This window comes from Rhinolophus sinicus, linkage group LG10 (genome assembly GCF_036562045.2).
Source record: "Rhinolophus sinicus isolate RSC01 linkage group LG10, ASM3656204v1, whole genome shotgun sequence".
Classification (NCBI taxonomy): Eukaryota; Metazoa; Chordata; class Mammalia; order Chiroptera; family Rhinolophidae; genus Rhinolophus; species Rhinolophus sinicus.
Genome location: NC_133759.1, coordinates 11857799 through 11879262, shown reverse-complemented (window position 1 = coordinate 11879262; position 21464 = coordinate 11857799). Strand labels below are relative to the sequence as shown.

General features: G+C 44.8%; 1 protein-coding gene across 1 annotated transcript in view; it reads right to left on the bottom strand.

The window, feature by feature from the left end:
• ULK4 (unc-51 like kinase 4) overlaps window positions 1–21464 on the bottom strand; it is a 650099-nt gene that overhangs the window by 175735 nt on the left and 452900 nt on the right. The window contains exon 37 of the mRNA XM_074312876.1: window positions 13387–13493. Within this exon, the coding sequence (XP_074168977.1) occupies window positions 13387–13493 (107 nt within the window). The remainder of the gene's footprint in view (window positions 1–13386; window positions 13494–21464) is intronic.

The window sequence follows — 21464 nt, the reverse complement described above, 5'->3', positions numbered from 1 at the left end:
GAAGTACTCAACAAACAGGTTGAGCTCTGACTCCCACAGCCACAGGCATAAATGGGCTGCCAATAGAGCTGCTGCCTGTCAGTCAGAAGACCATGGGAGACATACATCCTCAGTGCCACAACCAGGAGAGTACCACACCTGCCATGATCCACACTCTCAGAAGCAATACCACCTACACAACCTCAAAGATAGTGGCTGGGCCTTAGAACAAATACAAATGGCTCCACAACGGTGCCTGGCAGCACAAAGAGCAGAAGCTAGGCATCTGCTCACCTCAGCCTCTTCACATTCATGTGAGTGTACCTGGTAGGCTGAATCTAAATCACATCCATCAAAAACTTGACTTTGCAAGGGAGTTTGGGAAATGTAGTTCTTGACTTTCCAGCCTCTGAAAAAGGGAAAACACTAACTTGTGCTTTCTAATCCCCTCACCTTCTCCCTCATCCCCATCCCCTTCCCATCTAGCACCCCTCAGTGTTTTCTCTATATCTCTGAGACTATTTCTGGTTAGTTTGCTCAGTTATTCTTTTCTTTACAAGATTGCCGCAGGGATACGAAAGGCAGTTTGGGGAATATAATTAATAATGTAAAGATTTTGTAGTGTGTCAGATGGGCACTTGTCCTATTAGGGAGACCACTTCATGGATGGTGCAGATGCCTGATCACTGCAGTGTACACCTGAAGCTGAAGCTGAATAATACTGAATGTCAACAATAATTTAATATATATAGTCACAGGATGTGGAGTACAGCATAGGGAATAGAGTCAATGGAATTGTAACAGCTATATACGATGTCAGAGGGGTAGTAGATTGGGGGAGGAGGTTATCACTTTGTGAGGGGTGTAAATGTCCAACTATTACATTGCTTTGTACACCTGAAACTAATTTAAAAAAACAACAGGAAAACACTAGAAGAAAGGTGGAATGGCTGTTGAGAATCAGCCCATCATATCTACCACAAATCTATAGCTACCACAAATCTATGTTAATCTTGCCTCTGATCTGCACCTCAAATTCACATATATTTGAATTATCTGCAGTGCCTAATGTTTTAGAGTTCATTTTGGTGTCTACAATTCACCCCAAGTCTGTCAAATAGTTAATAGTCTATCATCTGCAAATGAACATTTCAGTACACTAAGGCAATATTTCTCCAAATTTAATTGAAAATTACTACAGACCCCCAGTATTTGTCAAAATTGTTTTTATTATAATGTTATTCAAAATGTAGAAACATAAAAATAGCTATAAAATTATGGTTCCAAAGTCTAAAAAAAAGCAAAAAACAAAACTATAAAATTTAATCTGCAAATTAAACACAAGCAAAACTGTAAAATGAATGAAATTCAACCAACATTTCTTCAGCATGATTAATGATGTTGTTTTGTTCAAAGTAAATTACCAATGTCGGACCTAATAGTAGGAAAATTCATTTGCACATTTTGCATTGCACATGTTAATGGTCTGTTTCTTTTGATTTTGAGCACGAGGGTCCATTGTTTCAGTCACTGTCACTACTATTATCATCATTTTTCCTTTCTAACAACGAGCTCATTTTTAACCACTGATTTTTAATGGGCCTATCAATTTAATGGTGCATTCCCAAGTAGAGTGCTGAAAATTTTAAAGCACCATTTAATGGAATCTTCTTCGATGCATAATTACTAATACCCTTATTCTTAATGAACTGTTGAGCGTTGGCTTATACAAAGAGGTGGTCCATGCAGCACAGCCTCGTGCTGTGAGTATCATGCCCATGACCACAAGGCAGGCTCTTTGGGTTTCCACATGTCTACACCACCGTGGGCAGGGAGACGACTCCCTCCCCCCACCTCCTTTCTCTATATTAACTACTACGAATCCTTGGTTCCTGTAGGTTTGTTTGAGCTTTACTTGGCACCAAGTTCATAAACATAATGTAAACAGGGACAGTACCTGATTAGGATAGTTCTTATGACAAAAGAGACACCTCCCCACAAATCAACAAAAACGAGACAGGAAACCCAATAGGAACAATTGAGCAAAGAATATGAACAGGCAATTCAAAAGATGGAGGTTGAATGGCCAACAAGCATGAGAATTGATGCTCACACTGATATAATTAATTAAATCTCCAATTAAAATAATTATGAGATACCGCTTTATATCCATGAAATTGACGAAGTTAAAAAGTCAGAGAGTACCAATATCATGAGCACATGAGCAAGCATTTGGGAGAAAAGGAACCTTTATGTATGTACTGATGGTGAGAGAGAAGATTGGGTGCAGCCATATTGAAACACAACCTAGCATGACTTAGTGAAATTAAGTATGCTTACACCCTATGCTCCAGAAATCCCATTCCTGGGTGCCCATCCAAGAAGAGCTCATACCCAGGTCCATGAAGGAACATGTGTGAGGAAACTTTTTTTTCAACACATGTTTTTTTGTTTTTGTTTTTTTGTAGAGGGGATTTTGTGGTAACTGAAGCATCCATCAGTAGGGGAAAGAATATGCAAAATATTGTACCAGCCCAGTATGGAACACACAAAAATAATGAAGCAGAGGTTCTCTATTACAATACTACATTATAAACAAAAACAGTTGCAAGCACAAATACTATACATTTTTCAAAGATACATACCTATTCCAAGACACATACCTAACACATCAGAATGGATACCTACAGGGAGAAAGGACATGGGAGCGGGCATAAAGAATGGAGACAAGAAGAAGTAAAATATACAAATGAAATGAAATAAGACAAAAAAAGGGAACCTGGTTGGACTTATAAGAACAAAGGTATATGATGAATACCATTCTCTCTAGAGGTCCAAAGAAGAAAACTAAGTGGATGGACATGTAATATATCTTGAAAATACAATCAATGAGGGATTCAGTGATCAATTGGGTGTTAAGATAAGATAAGATAATAGAAGGAGTTAAAAAATAAATCCCAGTGATTCAGTCCACTAGACATTTATAGAAAAAAAAAAGAGAATATTGGAGAAGTGTTATATTAGGAGAGGGAGAGAGTGAAAATTATGAGCTCAGTTTTAATTGAGGACCTGAGCATCACCCAAGTAGAAAGATGGAGTTGGATTTGGATAAATGGGTTTTCATAAGACAGGTCTGGTCTGGTTTATTATTTAACAGGCTAAGCTGCTATAATGTAACAAAGCTTCAAATATAACTGTTTTAAAGGAATAGAATTGTACTGCATGACTGCTCCATGAGGTGACTTAGGGATCCAGGCTCATTTCATATTTTCCCAGAGTGGTCCTCATTGGGATAGCCAAAGCTAGGTTACCACACTGCCTGTATCTCATCCTGTGGGAAAGAGGGAAGGGAGGAAGTCCAAGGCAAGTTGGAATTAACCCAAAGTCACCGGTGCCACTTCTGCTTGCGTCCAATTGGCTCAGACTTGTCCAACCCTCAAAGCTGGCCACACCCAACCACAAGAAAGGTTGAGAAGGCTGCATTGAACCGGGAAGCCCAGGGTCTGGCTGTCACTGTGTTAATATGGAAGAAGGGAGAACAGATTTGGGGCGACAACCAGTAGTCTGAGTAAGCTGGCAATTACAGACTCATGAGGATACAGGTGGAACTAAAGCCAAGGGAGCAGCTAGAATAGTGAAAGCTGATAGTGCAGATACTAAGGAAACAGGGATGAGATTACGCTCTAAGGCACGCCTACCTATAATGATGGATAGAGTAGGAGGAACCCAAAGTATACAAGGTAGCACAGTGTTGTGTCGCAGACGCCAACAAAATGCCCCCTGGGGAGCAACTCTCCACCAGTGAGGAACAGGAGTTATGAACAAGTACCTCAAGTTCCTTCCCCCACATAGGGACAGTCTGTCAAGTCTCCCCAGCAGACTGCGCCCCACTTTCCCACAGAGGCGACCTGCACATGAACTCACCCTGGGTCAGCTTCCATTCCTTCCCCGTCTCACTTCCCCAAACCCCTACGAGTGCTTCCTGGGATCTGCTTTGGGCGGACCCCCAACAAAGACAAGACCTCAAAATGCACTCTGTGAGGGTGACTAGGACTCTGTTTCTACACTCCACACTTTCTTTTCAGGGCCGCCTAAGGCTTGGACTCTCCCTCAGGGCCCTAGCTACAGACTGAGGGATGTGTTACAAAAGTCTAGGCCTGGGTCTCCAGGTCACACCATCCACACTCCTGCTGGCTGTGACAGATCAAACTGTCCTGTCCGTCTAATGTCCCCTGCACTACAACAACCACCACCAAAAACAGAAACCCCACCAGACACTCCACTTCTAATAAATAAATATAATCTGTGTCTCTGACGGCGAGGGCAGGAGATGTTTTATTCTCCCATATTTGCACTGGACCTTCACGGGTCAAATCCATGAATCCTCAGCCCTTATCTTGACACTCTATGAAATGGGAAGTAAATGAGCGACAGTGATTACTTCTCAAAAAGGGTCAGACCTTGTTGGGAGAAAGCCCTTGGCAACTCCAGGCAGAACGGCCTACAATGCAGGAAGGCAGCTCTCCCAGGGACCCTGGGGCCAGCGCTTCTGGTCTTTGGTGCAAATCCTGCTCAGTACCTGCTTGTCCCGATTTCTTCCCAGGAAAACCGAGCCACGCAGAGAACCTGGCCTATAATGCATCACTGTCCCCAGCATTTGAAGCTGTTTATTGGAGCTGCCTTCTTGGGGACAAACTTTGAGGCAAGAAGTTGCTTTAAGGTTGAACTTTAGTGCTTCAAATACTGCCTTAATCTAGATTTGAAAGTTTAGCTTAACATTTTAAGCCTGTGTCCATATTCTAGAAAGACAAAGCAGGGCAGAGAGAATGACGGAGGCTAAAGAATAAAACCTACTCCATCTGACTCCCCTTTAGTGTAAAAAAAATTTTTAGTGATTCTTAAGCTTTTTTAGGTCAAGTACACCTGAGACCCTGAGGACAGTTCTAAATGGTTTCTCTGGAAACATACACACATACCCAAATACAGGAAAAGCTGCCTACCCTTCCACTGGCCCTCAGGTTTTTGAAAAGGAGGAAGAAGGGTGACTATAAGAAAGAACAGCAGGAAGAAATAAAAGGGGTAAAGGAAGCAAGGTGCTTGAATGGCACTTTATAGTTTAAAATCACCTTCACATATGTTAACTCATGAACACCACAGAATAACCCTGGGGGCCAGGAAGGCGTGCAAGGGGCTCCCAACCCCAAATTGGGGGCAAAATGGCTCCAAGGCATCTTGAAAGAGGCGCCAACAAAGTGAGACCTGCCCAGAAGATGAGTAGGAAACCACCAACCTAAAAGGGAAGAAGAGGCTTAGGGCTGAGAGAAGAGCACGTGGCAAAGGTCTGGAGGGAAGAGAAAGTGTGGCTGTATATGGAGATAATGCTCCATCTCAGGCTGTCTCCCCCACCACCACCACCACCACGGCCCTCACTGCCCTCAGTGGGCTGGGAAGGCCAGCTGCAGACTGAAACAGAGGAGTCAACCAAAACACTACAGGGATTTCGTGATTTATTTCCCAGAGCTGATCACTTCTTCCTCCTTAAAACACTACCTGCACGTGGGCGTGAGACTCCACGCTCTCCTGGGTTTTCTCCTATCTCACAACTGCTCCTTCTCAGTCCCCTCTGTGCGTCCTCTTCTTCCTTCCATCCTGGGAGACTGGATCCAGAGCGCAGTCCTGAGACCTCTCTCCTCCCTTCGCTCTTCTACATTTGGCTGAAGAGGTCCCCTGAGCACCAGTGACTCCTGTATTGCATCTCCAGCCCAGGCCTCCCTGGAGGTGTGCTTCTCGCTGCCTACTCTGCCTCCTCCACGTGGATGTCCACCAGGCATCACCAACTCAACATGGTCAAACCCAGGCCCCTCCCAGAGTCTCCCTCAACTCCAGGAAATGCAACCCCAATTTTCTGTAAGTTCAGCCCTCAACCGCAGAGTCGTCGTGGGCTCCTCTCTGTATCTCCCGTTCCACATCTGATCGGCCAGCAAATCCTATTGGCTCCATCTCCCAAATACATCCAGCATTGACCATTTGTTACTATTACCTCTTGCTTGCTTAATTGTAATAGTTTCTTCACTTGTCTCTCTGCTTCTGCTTTACTTCCCTTTAGTGCCTTCCCCTCATTATGGCTAGATCCTGTTAAAACTTGTTAGAACACATCCCTCCTTGACTCAACACCTTCCAAAGGCTTTTCACCTCTCTCTGAGCAAAATCCCCAGACTCACGATGACCTGTCCGTTTCTACATTATCGCCTCCCCTCCCGTTAATCCCCACTGCCTCTTGGACTTCACACCAAGGAAACCACACTGACCTTCCTGATGTGCCCCAAACACAGTAATCCCACTAAAACCTCAGGGCCTTTGCACATTCCATGCCCTCAGCCTGGGAAGCTCTCCCCTCAACCATCGTTAGGGCTGTCGCCATCACCTACTCCCTTTCCGTACTCAGATACTCCTTCTCAGTGAGGCCGTCTGTGACTACCTTCTTCCAAATTGCAACTCTTCACAAATACTCCCCCATCCCTCTTCTTGCTTTATTTGTCTCCCCAGCATTTATCATCATCTGACATTTATTTTACTTAACTTATTTATTCTCTATCTTTCTGCTGTTGGATTATGAGACAAATAGACATCTTTGTTTTATTCACTATGACTAGAAGGGTGCCTGGAATATAGTAAATGCTCAACAAATATTTGTTCTAAAAATGAATAAATGTACAATACCATGGCCGGGGCTTAGTCTTGAGAGCAAAAATTTTTCATTCTAAGAACTAAAGAAAGAAACAACTTGAGTTCCAAAAAGATTCTAGAAAGTTTATCCTAGCAATGGTGCGCTGGATGGGCTGGTGGAAAAAGACCGAAGAGAGAGAACAAGGGAATTTCAGGTCGCAATAAGAATGACTTTAAGCCTCGGGAGCCAGACGAACCTGAATCTCTCATTGTGGCCGTTAGCAGGTCATATCACCTCTTCAGGACCCTGTTGCCACCTGTAAAGGAGGAGCTCTTGGCATTTATCTCAAGAGTTAAAGGAAACACTATCTCAGTGCCTGGCACAGAGTAGGTGTTTCATAAACATTCGTTTCTTTGTGTCTTCCCCGATCAGTTTCACTGCCCAATTAACCTCTGCCTTCCAAAGATGCTTGACTGAAACTGTGACTCCATTCGCGCTTTCCCAGCTCTTTACTTAGTCTCACCCTCTCCAGTCCCCAGTTCAGCCACTCAGAAGTTTTCCTCATCCCTTTGCTTTCCTCCATGGGGCTGGTCCATTCAAGAAGCGTATAAATGGTTGAGGCTAGGGGTGACGATGGCATTGTCTGACTGGACGTTTCAGGTCAACATGTAGAAGCCTGCAAGGTTCTACCTCCCATCCCATTTTAAGAGAACGCACTGGCTCAGATCTGTTAGAAAGTATTAATTATGCCCCTACTAATTACACAGAAGAGTTCCGGCAGCATTATGGGAAGGGATGGGCGTTGAGCAGCCGGGGAAAGGAATGATGATCTTGGCTTTTGCTGTGCATTTGAGTCCAGTCTGAATTTCAGAGATGTTGACAACTCTTTCCTTCCTCCTCTACACACAAGGAGTGAGATTGTCCAGCCCCTGACCAGGTGGGCCGGCTGAGCTGCATGTGTGCTGCGGCTGGAGGTGAAGGGGAATAAAACAGGAGCATCTGTGTGTCCTGACGCTAGGACCCCATCAACTGTCTGATGCACCCCTGTTTAATAACAGGTTTCAGAAAGAGCCAGGGGGAGGGACACTCCCATATTCCGGGTCCATTTCCTATTGTGGGAGTAGTACTATGTAAGAGAAAAACGGGTGTCTGAAAACTGAAGCGATGTGCTATCGATTTTGCAAGCCCAAGAGGAAGACAAATGCTAGAGGGCTAGAAGCCCAGAGCTTGGGCCCCAGCGAGGACCCATTCTGCCTGCCCTCCCCACCCTAGGAGCTTCCTTCTGGAGCCGGCAGCCCCTTGTACCTCCAGAAACCCATCAGGCCCAAGCTTCAGGGAAGCCAGCCCACGCCCCTCGGGAAGCTGTTAGCCCCTGAGATCAGCAATTGAAGCCTTCCCAGGAGTGGGTAGCAAACACCAACGGCCAAGGAGTGTCACCAGAGGGTCTGTGAAAAGTGGACACTCAGAGCCATGCAAGGACAAGCCACCTCTCTGACCCTCCTTGAGGCCTTGGCAACGGCAGCCACCTTCCCCAACTCCTGTCTGCTGCCCTGCACCACATATTCCTCAAGGAGAATAACTGTAAAAAATATGTGTGGCCCAAAAATATGTGGTATTTATTTACAAGGTGGTGCTGGTGAATAGCTCGTTTATCCTGAGGGAAAAATGGGCCAACTGAGTGGCTTCAGGGTATTAGAAACAGTCTAGTGGAATCTTTTAATATGTTTGATAATATTTTTAAATAATCTAAAAACAGGCTCATTGTAGAAAAGTCAAAACTAAGAATTCTATATAATTGTGCATTCGTGTCTACAAAGGCGCGTGTACAAGGATGTCTTTGCAATGCTGTTTGAGATAGTAAATAAATAGCAAATTACTTAAATGTCCAACAATGGAAAGAGTTAAGTAAATTAGACACACCCTGGTAGCACGGAAAGAGGTGAATGACAGAGTCCAGGGAAATATGAAGACATAGAACAATATACATGGTATAAGTCCATGGCTGGAAACATTACTTCCAAAGTTTTTATGCATTTACAACAGAGAAAAGGATCTGGAAAGAAACATACCCAGTGGACCGACATCTGTTACCTCCAAGGAGAAGAGAGGGAGGGGGGAGAAGAGTAGAGGCCTTTATTTTAGCTTCTACACAGCTGAATTCTTTGAAAGTTTGAAAGTATTACTTTTCTAACTTAGACTAAAGAAAATGAGAAAATCCACATTAGCAATAAATAAATAAATAAAAACCATGCAAAATAAAAACCATGCATAATAACAACCATGCATAATAAAAACCACGCGAAAACCTGGATATAACCCTACTTGGTGTGTACATACTCCTCCAGGTTTCATTAAGCAAATTAGATGGTATTCATAGCTTAAATTTGTCTCTAAGTAATATGTCACGCACATCTTTTCACGTCAATAAGCAAACATATTTTTAAGGACCACCTCATATTCCGTTGCATGGAGGTACTATGTTTATTTAAACAATCCCCTATTGGTAGACATTTAGATTGTTTCTAATTTTCTTTCTTTCTCCTTCAAACAAAAGCAATGCAGTAATGGACACCGTTGTTGCTTGATTGTTGCACAATTTATTTCCTTAGAACGAGTTCCTAGAAGTAAAGTTTTGAGTGAAAGGGTATGTATATTTTAAGATTCTTAAAACGTATTGTCAAATAGCTCTCCAGAAAGTTTGCAAGGTCTACAATACCTTATCCACAAAACTCTAAAAACTGAAAATGCTTTAGTAAGTTTAGTATCTAAACTCATCTGGTGGCAGACCCTAACCTGAATTGACACAAGGCAATATATAGTCTTTATTTATCTCACTTAGTATGACTATTTGTACATTTTATGCAGACACACAAATGTGTATATTGCCCCAGTTCCTGCAGGGAGTGTTATATAATATATAATACATATAAAATAATATAATATATATGATAATTTATATATTATATTGCTTTCCAAAAATCTGAAAAACCTAATTTCCAACATGCTTCTGGGCCCAAGGGTTTCAGGTAAAGGACTGGGGACCCGCGTTCATTGATGTTTCCCCCAGCAGTACTGGGGGTAATATACACATTTGTGTATCTGCATGAAATGTACAGATAGTCATACCAAGTGGGATAAATAAAGACTGTAAATTGCCTTGTGTCAATTCAGGTTAGGGTCTGCCACCAGATGAGTTTAGATACTAAACTTACTAAAGCATTTTCAGTTTTTAGAGTTTTGTGGATGCGAGTACCATTTTCTTCCTATGCTCACCAATACTCGATTTTATAAGTAGCTTTCATCTTTGCCAATCTGATTTTTTTAAATCATAAGTGAAGTGGGGCACTTTTCCCGAGTTATTTGGCCAGTTCACGCCTCCTCACCTAGGCTGTCAGCTGTTTGTAGCTCTAAGCACCTGGGCCCCAGCTCCTCTTGGAGAGGCTGTGGTCCTCGGAGCCTCTGCCACTTGCGTGTTTCTGCTGAGCAACTCCTCACACCCCCTTCAGGCACTGAAGTGTGACACTGGCCCACACTCCTGTGTCAGCTCTTCCTCTGCCGTTAGTGGGAGTTTCTCACCCTCTGCCTCTTCATCTCCACTGTTCTCATTTCCAGCAGGTGGGACACCATTCTGTTCTAAAACCCCCAGTTATTGGGTCAAGAGAAAGCAGAGTGGTCCCACCGCAGAGATGGGACCCCTGGTGACACTTACTTCAGGAAGTGCTTTTGTTGCCAGGAGGTCTAGGACTCTGAAGGGGTTACTAGGCTGGTGTAGATCCTAATGAAGCGTCACCGCGACCATAAGTCACACCTCTGACACTGAGGCCAACCCATGTTGCCAGATCCCTTCTGCACTTATGGTTATTCTACCATTGTCATTTACACCAGTCAAAATAACCATGAAAGTACAGATTGAGCCATTCAGGGAGACTGATCCCAGCCATCTGGTCCCAGCATACCACCTGGTATCAGTGGGGTCAAGGAGGCTAGAGGAAACCCAGGCAAACGGACTCAAGGGAACACCCGGGGGGATTCCCAGGGGGAAGACGTGTCGGCAGGAAGGGGACGCTGATGTCTAGGATCGTGGGCCATCACAGCTGTCCCAGGTAACTGGAGGTTGATGGCTACACCTGCCTCAAAGATGTACTTTGGAAGCAGGGGGCCAGGCCCTGGCTCATGCACGCAGATTCCTTGTTCTAGCCAGGCCCTGAGCACGTCACGCCATCACCCGCAGGCTGGACCAAGGCATCGGGAACACAACCACAGACCCAGAGGAGCGGCAATCAGGGAGGCTGCTGGAGCCTGGGGGAGGGACATTTGCATGCTGACAAAGCATGTCCCCAAGACCCTACAAGAGCAGCCGCAGCTGATATAGACAATAACAACCAGAAAAGGGCCTTGAGCAGAGCCTTCAAGAGGACATAAGAGCTAATCCATGTGCTCAAGACAAACAGTGTTTTGGTAACAGTCTCAATGCTCAAGACCACGTCAGCAGGCTTTCGGAAATGGGCCAAAGGATACACAGGAATTTCTCAACACAGTATATTCCAATTTGCTATAAAACGATGCCCTGTTACCCTGGCAGCAGTCTCATACATTTCGTGTTTGTCTCTTGATTGCATCATTTTCTCTCATGCTTGGTTTAATCTCATGTTTTGTACAGTAACGTGCTGTGCAGCCGGGTAGGCTAGGAGCAAGAAGCTCTATCATATGGCCCAGGTGTGTAGTCGACTAGACCAAATATGTCAATAACGAAATTCTTCACGGTGCAACTATAGGTCATCATTTTCTTTTCTGGACTGTTCTCTATTTTTCAAATTTCCAATGTGTTGGTTTGGGTTTTATGTAGTTTTTTTAGAGAAGGTGTTAGATCTGAAGAGCTCCCATGGGGCTCCTTGACCCTTGGACAAATGTGCTCCCCTTTGTCCTAACAACCTTAGACGAGGTAGATATGAGGAGATACAGCAAGTAAGCTCAAAAAAGTCCTTGCTACCCCTTTCTCCCACTCTGACGGCTCACAAAACAATAATGAATGTTTCCGTGCTAACCTACAGCCTCGGCTGTTACACACAGAGGCCACCGGAAACTTCAATATCAGCTTCATGCCCTCCTCCTCTTCTGGAAAGGTCACACCACACTGTTAGGACTAATGTGTCCGTTTAAACGGTGGGTATCTGGGTGGTGAGACCAAAGGTGATAATTACCCTTTTTCTTTACTCTGGTTACAATATGAATTTTAAAAATGATTACATAGCCATACAAAAAATTAGTTTCATGTTAGGAAAATAAAAAGTAAAACCTCGTTGCCTTTCCACGCCCTCAGGAGAAAATTCAGTCTGTTTACACAGCTCACCAGGCCTCACATAATCTTATCCCTGACTATCGAGTGACATTTGAAGTATTTGCTTGAACTGTACGGAACTGTTGTTTTTCTTAGGCAAAAATGGTCAGTTATTGGCCACTCTGTATGATTGAACCTACCCAATTGAACTACGTGCTGTTCCCTTGGCCTGTAAAACCTAACTCTTCAGCAGCCCCAGCTTTCCCCTACCTCTCCAACCTCTTCTCCCCTGCTAACTTTTACCCGTTGTTCAGGCCTTCCGGTCTCCCTGTCATTTCTTCCAAATAGCTTTGGATTAGGGACTCCTCCCATGGGCTTCCCAAACACCCTATCCTCATTCGGTCGTTCTTTCACTCAACAAACAATTACTAAGCCCCAACTGCAGACCAGCCAAAATGTCGGCAGTTAGGGAGACGGGGATGAAAAACAAAGTCAGTGACCCCTGGTCATACTAGACTGCAATCGGTCCAGGTTCTTAGTTCTAATCTCCTGCACTGACCTGCAAACTCTTTGAGGTCACACTCCATGTCCTGCCCACCATTCAACAGCCACAGCTCCTGTACCTGGCACACACATGGTGATCTCTGCGCATTGCGTGCAGAAGAAATGGATGCCTCGATTTCATCAAAGCAGTCTGGAACTTATTTCTCTACTGTTCCAGTGTTCTTTTGATTTTTAAGGCTATTACTCTCACAATTTATCTTCTGACAAAAGGAAACAGCTGATAAAAGAAGCCCTCCTTTGTTCTGGATTTCCTGGCCAGGTCGTGAAGTCCTGTTTGCTTGGACGGCCTCTGGAGTGCTTGCAGGGTGAGGTCAGGGAAGGAAAGGAGAACACCCGCCTGCCTCTTGTTGGAGTCACAGGAAGCCAACTGTAAGCTCCCCGCTGTGTGGAGTAGGGCAGGGGGATGGGAGGGATGAGGAGATGAGTGACCAGCCAGGTCTAACCCCAACCTGAAGACAAATGTGTATATAAAGCCTAGGCGATCCTCACGACCTGCCCAGCAAAAGCAACCTGTATGTATTCAGGGCACAGAACTCAAGGGCTCCAGATGTGGAAACTAAGGCACCAAGCAGAGTTGGCACTTGCCAAGATCACAGAGCCAGGCAGCAGCAAAGCTGAGAGTCAACCTTGAGCTTGCTACCCTGAAGTCCTTCTATTTTCCTGGAGAGGCAGAGATGGGGGTGAAGGAGGTGGGTGTCTAAAACACTCGGCTCCCGGCTTCCACTCAACTATAATGCCTTTGGGTCATTAATCCACCCACAATTATTTACTGAGCACCTATTATATTCCAGCACCTCTCTAGGGAGGCAGTAGTGGAGGAGGCAAATTCCCACCCTTGAAAACCCCCACAATGAGAGTGATATGATTTGTGTGGCATCCATAAAGTTGTGCAACTTACCTGAGTGAGTCAGACTCAGGCTCTGGAAGGTGGCCTCTCCAGCCTGCCCCTCCCAGAAGCACAGGCTCTGCTCCCTGAGTCCCAGCTCCTGGAGCTGTGCAGGAGTCCTGAGAACCAAGGAAACACAACAGAGGGTAAGGGATACTCCAGTTGAGCATCTGTGGTAGGCCCTGTGCCAAGGCCGACCCCGCTCTCTGTCCTTTGATCCTCCAGACAATTCTCTTCAGATTAAGAGACTGTCTTCAAAGAGAGGATTGGGAGGACTGAGTTCTAGAGTGTTTGCTGGGAAGCCCCCAGCACTGTATTGCTTCCTCCCATTCATTACACATTAACATAGGGAGCCTAACCACACCTACAGCAGGTGGCCCAAGGCACTCGGGGTTTGTCCATCCTGTACAGACAGCACAGATTTTACAGGACATTGCTACAATCTCAAACAGTTCTATGATATAGCACGGAACTAGCCACGAGAGTTGGCAGCTCATAAAAGCACTTTCCCACCACCCTCCACCTTCTACTCTCACCCCTTCCAAAAGTGACAAGGAGAAGGGGACATCGGAGGTGCAATGACTATTTGCTGAATGAATGGGAAGATGTGCCCTGAAGAGCATGAAGGAAGTGGCTGCAGAGGTGGAAGTGGGCTTGATTTATCCAAGAAGTATTTACTACCTGGTTGAGAGCTTGGGCAGACCGAAAGATCCATCCTTCGTCACCCATCCCCACCCATGAAAACACTGAAATGAATGGTAATAGAATTTATTGGGGCAGTAAAATCCATACATACTCATTACCTCTCCACATGACTCATGTCTGACGGTGTGCACTCACAGTAAAGCATTTCAACCAGCTGAACAGTGCTTCATGCTGATGGCGGCGAGAGCGCCTTTTTAAAGTGCTTTGTTTTTGTCCTACTTGGGCCAGAACTTGAGCGCTACAACCCTGGAGTTCCTGTAACCCAGTTATTTTATGGTGCATGTGGGGAAACAGAGGCCCAGACAAACAACTGGCCCATGGTCACCCAGCTGTTCTTGCCACCTGGAGTTCAGGCCAGAACAGGAACAGACACTCCTTGACAGAGCAGAGGGACCAAGCAGCAGGAAGGTCAGGTGGCCAGACAGCCAAGGCTGCGATCAAGTTCATGAAGAAATCAGGAGCAAAATAAAACAATAGGTTAGGAACAACCCCAGAGCAGTAAAGTCAACCCGAGGTGCATTAAAAAGGGGCAGGCAATTTTGAAAAATGGAAGTCTGGCAGCGTCGCATGCTGGCAAGGATGATGGAATGGTCACACGTGTACACTCCTAGGGGCACTGCTTGTTGATAGGGCCCTTCAGGGGCAATTTAGCATTGTCTATTGGATTTAAAATGTGCATTCCTATGACTTGGCGGTCTCACTACTTCTCTAGAGGAACACTTGCACATGTGCACACAGAGATGTGTCCCAGCTGTTCATGGCAGCATTGCTTATGATCGTGAGAAACTAGACACAACTCCAGTGCCCAACCATGGGGGTGGTTACCTACAACGCAATATATCCACACTACAGAATACTACAAAGCAATGAAATGGAACAGAGAAGATTTACCTACGGCGACCAGAGCACATATTATATCTCTGAGTAAGCCGGTTAGAGAAAGGCAGCCCTTCCTTGGGCTGAGCTAATAGAGATGGGCTGTTTCAGGCTCCCTCACGCCCTCCCAGCTGTGCAAGCAGAGCAATGACTGTGAGTCCGGTCCTACCAACCTGAAGGACTGTGTCCCATGGAAAAACAAGTTGCAGAATAGTACGTGAAACAGGATGGCTTTAACAAATATAAACACACATTCTTTACGTTTTCTATAGGGACCTAAAGAGAGCTAAATCCATTCCCATGGGAGCTGCCAATCTTGCAAAGAGAGATTGCAAGGTCGCATGTTAATGAGTAGAAAAAGAACTACAGGGGAATACATCTTCTTGCAACAGTTGTTACCTCTTTGGGGGTGGGGGGACTCTGTTGGTGACAGTGGTCTTTGAGCTTATCCAAAGTGTTTTGATTTAATTTTTCACAAGGAGAATGTATTTCTCTATCATTTGTATAATTAAAGTGAATTTTTAAGTTCAAAACTAAAAAATAGTAAGTGGGCCTTTGGGGTAGAAGGAGAAATTTATGTCGTCCTGGATGAATGATACCCACCACCACTGGATGCAAAAGTACCCATTCCATGGGCCAAGAATCCACACAAGTCCACTCTGGACCTCAATTCTGACCTCAGTTTCTGGGGTAGAAAGTGACAGAGGGCTCAGGTTGAATTAAAAAAATGTTTTAAAAATCAGTGAAAAGTAAGGTTAGTGAGACTCTGTCATGTGGGGTCTCAGCTCCTGCTCCCCACACCAGAACGCAGCATATGGTAAGGCCAAAAAGGAACACCAATGGAGCCATAGATAGGGGAGTCATACCATGATATTCTCGATGGTAGCTGGTCGAGACACAAAAGGAAACATCGGCCAGTACCCCAACAAGGGGTCTTCCTGCACCCCGTCTCACTGGCGGCCAGGCGAGACACAGGAAGTAGGATCAACATGATCTGCAATCTACTATTGGCTTCTCTGACTGCCAACCAACCAACCAACCAACCAACCAACCAACCAACCAACCAACCCTACTTGCTAGCTACAATCCGTGCTTGTTAGCGTAGCCACAGCAATTATATAAGTGGCTAATGGCTAACTGGTTACAGCTGATGACCAACTAGTTGCAGCTGATGGCCGTCTACTACCCAAGCCAGCACCTTTCCATGTGAGGCCGAGAGGCTGGAAACTGCTCTCTGGGGCTCCGTCCCCACATTCTCGGTCCTACACATGCCTGCAGGCAACCTTGATAACATCAGTTCCAAGAATCCCAGTTTTGTCTGCAAGGCTGAAAAGTAACTGGAGAATATGATAGAAAGGGGTGGAGTCTCTCTTTTCCCCATCCTCCCTCAGAGGCAGCATTTCCCCCAATGCAAGGAATACTTTTTAGTGAGAAAGTCAACACACCAACTTGAGAAAGATCAAAGGAATCATCCAATGATGTTGAGGGCTTTATCACAGTGAAAAGAAGGTGAAGGAAGTTGACTGGTCTTGAAATTGTTTTTTTAATGTTTTGATTTCACGGTCTTCTTGTTCCGTAAGTACCATTCATCTTCCTCCAAATCTCTAGTGGGAGCTTCATATGGCTTGACAGCTCAATTTCCTCTCTGTCTACTGGATGAGACAAAGGTCCATTGGTCACTTACCTGGGAAAGCACGTTGGGACGAGCCATTGGAGTCTGCAGAGCAGGTCTCCACATCCCTCTCTTTGCAAGATTGACAGCCCCCAGGGGAATGGATTTATATCTCAAAACACTTGCTACTCTCATCATCTCCATTCAGAAGCAACCATTGTATTGATTGTCTCTGCTTTGGGTACTGTTTAATCATTTCTCAGAACAACTGGCCACTCAGCCAAGAAGACATCACTGAACTGACAATGATGTTTGATTTGAACGTGCAACTAAAGGAACAAATTGTCCCACACCATTTCCCCATTTCCTGTGTCTACCTTCCTTCCGTTTGCCTAGATGACCCATTGTCATAGCCACCTGCCAGCGAGTATCTAGCTACTCAGGGGCCATGCTACGCTGCCAGGTGGCATTTCTATGTTGGGCACTCACTGCCCAGGGACGGCCCCACTGGCATTTCCCAAGGTCCACGCTACACAAGAGAGTTTTGGCTCTCACAGCAAGGGTGTCATTTCTCTTCTTATGACTGAGAGACAAGGAAAAATCTGGAATGAAAGGACAGCAAACAGAATGATGAAAAACTAAAAGTCTAACTCAGCTTCTGAAAGCTGTGACTGTAAAGGAAAAAAGATGCGAGCTTCAAGCTGACACTCCATGTGCTCATCAGCATAATCTTGCGATTATGACACCTCACAATTGAACGTCAAGCTTCAGCTCCCGCTCCAGTCTCTCCATCTCCCCAAGCTTGCCTGGCAGAGTCCAGCCCCCTTTGCCCACGTTCCTGCCACTTCTAGGACCATGATATTCTTAGGTGGTTCTCCCAGGAGTGGATCTGAGTCAAGGATTCAAGAGGAAATAGTTCTCCTGGGAAGTGATCTCAGGAAACACGCCTAGGGAAGTGGGAAAGTCAAACAGGGGAGGGAAGGACGTCAGTAAAGAATGTGTTGTCGAGCAGGTCACGGCTTTGGATGAAGGAGGCTCAGCCCTCTTAGAGACTTCAGGCAAACGGCAAGGAGCTCGTCTCTGAGTTCTTCCACTTGAGGCCAAAGAAACTGGAGCCTTTATTCTGCAACTCGCACCCACCATTGGCTGAGGGACGCTCACTCTCCAGCACTCCCAGCCCGTCCAGCACACTGTGGAGAGAAAGCTTCAGGCCAAGAGTTGTGTGTGTGCGCAGTAGGCAGCCAGTACCACCCACTGGACAGTGAATCGGGACAGCGGCAGTGCACCCACAGAAACGGCTACAGGACTTGATCCCCTTTGTGCCTGGCAAACTCTTCTTTATCTTTTAAGATCCAGGTGAAATGTGACCTCCTCTGAGACGTCACCTCCTTCCTCACTGTCTCCCCACAAGGAAGAAATGAGGAGCTTCTGCCTCCAAACTCCGTTAGCACTCTGCACACACTTCAGTTAAACCAGCCACCACATTTTGTTCTGTTTTGTTTGACTATTCTTCCCAAACAAACTGCACAATTTTAGTTCAAGTCTGCGCCATCCAGGCAGATATCTTAACACATTCACTCATCCAGAATTTATACTAACTGAGCAAACACTGACTGTGGCTCAACTCTGTGCCCAACACTGCTCCAGGGACTGGGGATACAGAAGCAAAAACAACAACACACAAAAACTAAGTCCCTGCTTTTATGATTTTAACACGTGTGTGTGTGTGTGTGTGTGTGTGTGTGTGTAGGTCAAGAGTTGGCAGGTAAACACAAATAACCATATAATAAGTCAGGAGTGATAAATATAATGAGGACAAACAGAGCCAGGTATGGAATAGAAACTAAATGTGTGTGTGTGAGTGTGTGTGTGTGTGTGTGTGTGTGGCAGGGGGTCTTTTATATGGGATGGTCAGGGGGATCAGAAGATGGCCTCTCTGATAAAATAGCATTTGAATGTTGGATGTTGGATAAAGTGAAGGGGTGATCCATAAGGAGATATTTGGAGCAAAAGTAATCTAGCTGAGAAGGACCATATGTGCCACAGCCCTGGGTGTGTTCAGAGAACAGCAGGACGCACATAGCACGTGCTCATCTGGCAGTTGATTTAACGGTGCGTGACTGTAAGATCCACCTGCAGAGCCCCCTCTTGGTTGGCTGGGCTGCCCCTGGTCCTGTGCACACCTCTCTCCCTGCACATCGTCATATGACACTGTGATTACTGGCAAAGTCATCAAGGGGAGGGTCCGTATCTTTTGATCACTTTTGTATCCCTGGTGCCTAACTCAGTACCCGTTCTGTGGTCGGTGCTCAATATGTTCCTTAGATGGAAGTCTTCATTATTTTCTCTATAAAACTTGGGGAAATCAAGATCAAATCACCAAAATGGTTCATTTAAAGGGTCCACTGGCTACCATGCACCTCTACTTGCAAATGAAGATAAACATGGCTATTGGGGAACAGTTTCAGAATTCTTTTTTTTTTTTTAACATTTTTAAATTTTTTATTTCTTTAACATGTATGGAATGATTGCCCTGATTAGGCTAATGGGCAACATTTCTTCTATGGGTAGAAGAAATGTGTGTGATTGGTGGTATCTTTTTCCCCCCTTTTACTAAGAAATTATGGACACATATCACTGTATAAGTTTACGGTGTGCAGCATGATGGTCTGATTTACATATATGTTGACCCTTAAACAACATGTGTTTGAACTGTGTGGGTCCACTTATAAGTGGATGTTTTTTCCCCAATAAATGCATACAGTGCTGTAAGCATATTTTCTCTTCCTTATGATTCTCTAAATGACATTTTCTTTTCTCTAGATTACTTTATTGTAAGAATACCATATTCAATACACCTAGCATACAAAATATGTGTTAATTGACTGATTATGTTATCGATTAAGGCTTCTGGTCAGTAGTAGGCTATTAGTAGTTAAGTTTTGAGGGAGTCAGAAGTTACACACGAGTTTTCAACTGCACAGGGAGGTGGTGCCCCTAGCCTTCAAGCAGTATAAGGGTCAACTATATTGTGAAATGATTACCATAATAAGTTTAGTAAACATCCATCATCTCATATGGATACACTATTCACAATTCTAGATGGGGTTAGCCATTCTTGGATGAAACTAGGACTTCTTTTGGGAGTTACAACCCTAAAACATACAGCTTTTTCCCTCAAGGGCGTTGGATTGGTTCAAATGGTTGAAGACATTTTCCAGGCTGACCAGAGTGCAGGTATGGAACTAAAACACAATGATGTGTTACCCCTTCCATGGATGAACACAGCCTTCATTCCTCCAGAAACTACCCATGTTCTAGGTCCCATCCTCGAGCAGAGGCAACAGCAGCTCTGGTATTGACTGACTGTATTTTAAGGTGGTAACACAGTGATTATATTTTAAGGTGGTAACAGATAACAATATGTGCCCAAAAAGCTATGTCCTAAGCCTTCACATTGATAAAGACATTTGGGGTTGCAAGGACACTAGTGTTTTTTCTGCCTATCACTTTCTACCCCTCCTTTGGGGAATTGGATCTTCCTTACTCAAAACATATTATTTGCATAATCATTTTCTTTAAATCAACCCCGTTTAATTTATCAGTTAAAACTTAATTGATAAATTAAATGGAAAGAACACTATTACTTAAACAGAAAGCATAGATAACTGCAATAAACATGATGAAAACAAAAACAGTTTGACTAAATTCAGATATTAATGTCTGAGAAATGCTCTTAGACGTAGGCCTGCTCTCTCTGAAAAACACTAAAGGAACGTCTTTGTGCAAAATGGTCGCAGATGGGAGGAAGGAAGCATCGGAAGAAATGCAGTGCACCAAAAAGAGTAAATACGAAAAAACTGTTGACTATTTAAAGCAAGACTAATAATGCCATGTAATATACATAGAAGTAAAGCATATGACAACAAGAGCGAAAAAGCAGGCAAGGGATAAATGGATTTAAATTGCTGCAAGGTCTTGTTCAGGATGTGGTAATGTACTAATTTCAGGTAGACTGCCATAAGGTAAGGATGCATTTTGCAATTTCTAGAGTAACCACTAAATGGATGATACTAGCAAGCATAACAGAAAAGCCAATACAGGAGATAACATGGGAGAAAAACAGGAAATTTGCAAAGGCGTGTTACCGAGGTAACACCAGAAAACAGGCCGTGCCAGCACCAGTATCAGACTTCAGTGGGTCTGAAAGAAACTTGGAAAGAACATAAGCTTCAGGCTTTCGAGTCAATGTTTTCTAATGCTGCACCCATGACCCGCCTGAAATGTCCTCCTTTGTCTCCCACGAAGAGGGTACCAGGCTGTGAAATCTGGTCCACCCAGTGGATATGACAAGGAAGCTATCCCATGATTAGGAACGGGGCTTGGAGTCACATGTCCATGCTCTCCTCACTTCCCTCATGGGCCAAATGTCAGAGCAGAACTGGGCTCTCCATACAGCATGTTGAAGAGCCAGACACCACTTCTAACCAGAGCACTGCCTTCCAAACGGTAATTCTCAAGTAAGTGTGACGAGGCCTGCCAAAGGGTATTTGGCAATATCTGGAGACACTTTTGGTTGTCACCACTTGGGAGAGGAAGGCTGCTCCCGGCATCTACATGTCAAAGATGTTGCTAAATATCCTCCAATGCACAGGACAGCCCTGAACCACAAAGAATTATCGGGCCAAAATGTCGATGCCAAGGCTGAGAAAGTGCTTTAGGGCACAACTCATCACGACACCAGCTGGAGACTTCTTGAGTGGAAGCCAAGAGGCAGGCAGTTGGCAGCCTGGATGCACCTGTCCTGAATTCCACACTGGAAGAAAAATTTTCAGCCTCGCTTCCCTGGGCTACAATCAGATGCTTTATTGACCCTGAGGCTCTTAGAGGGTTTGGT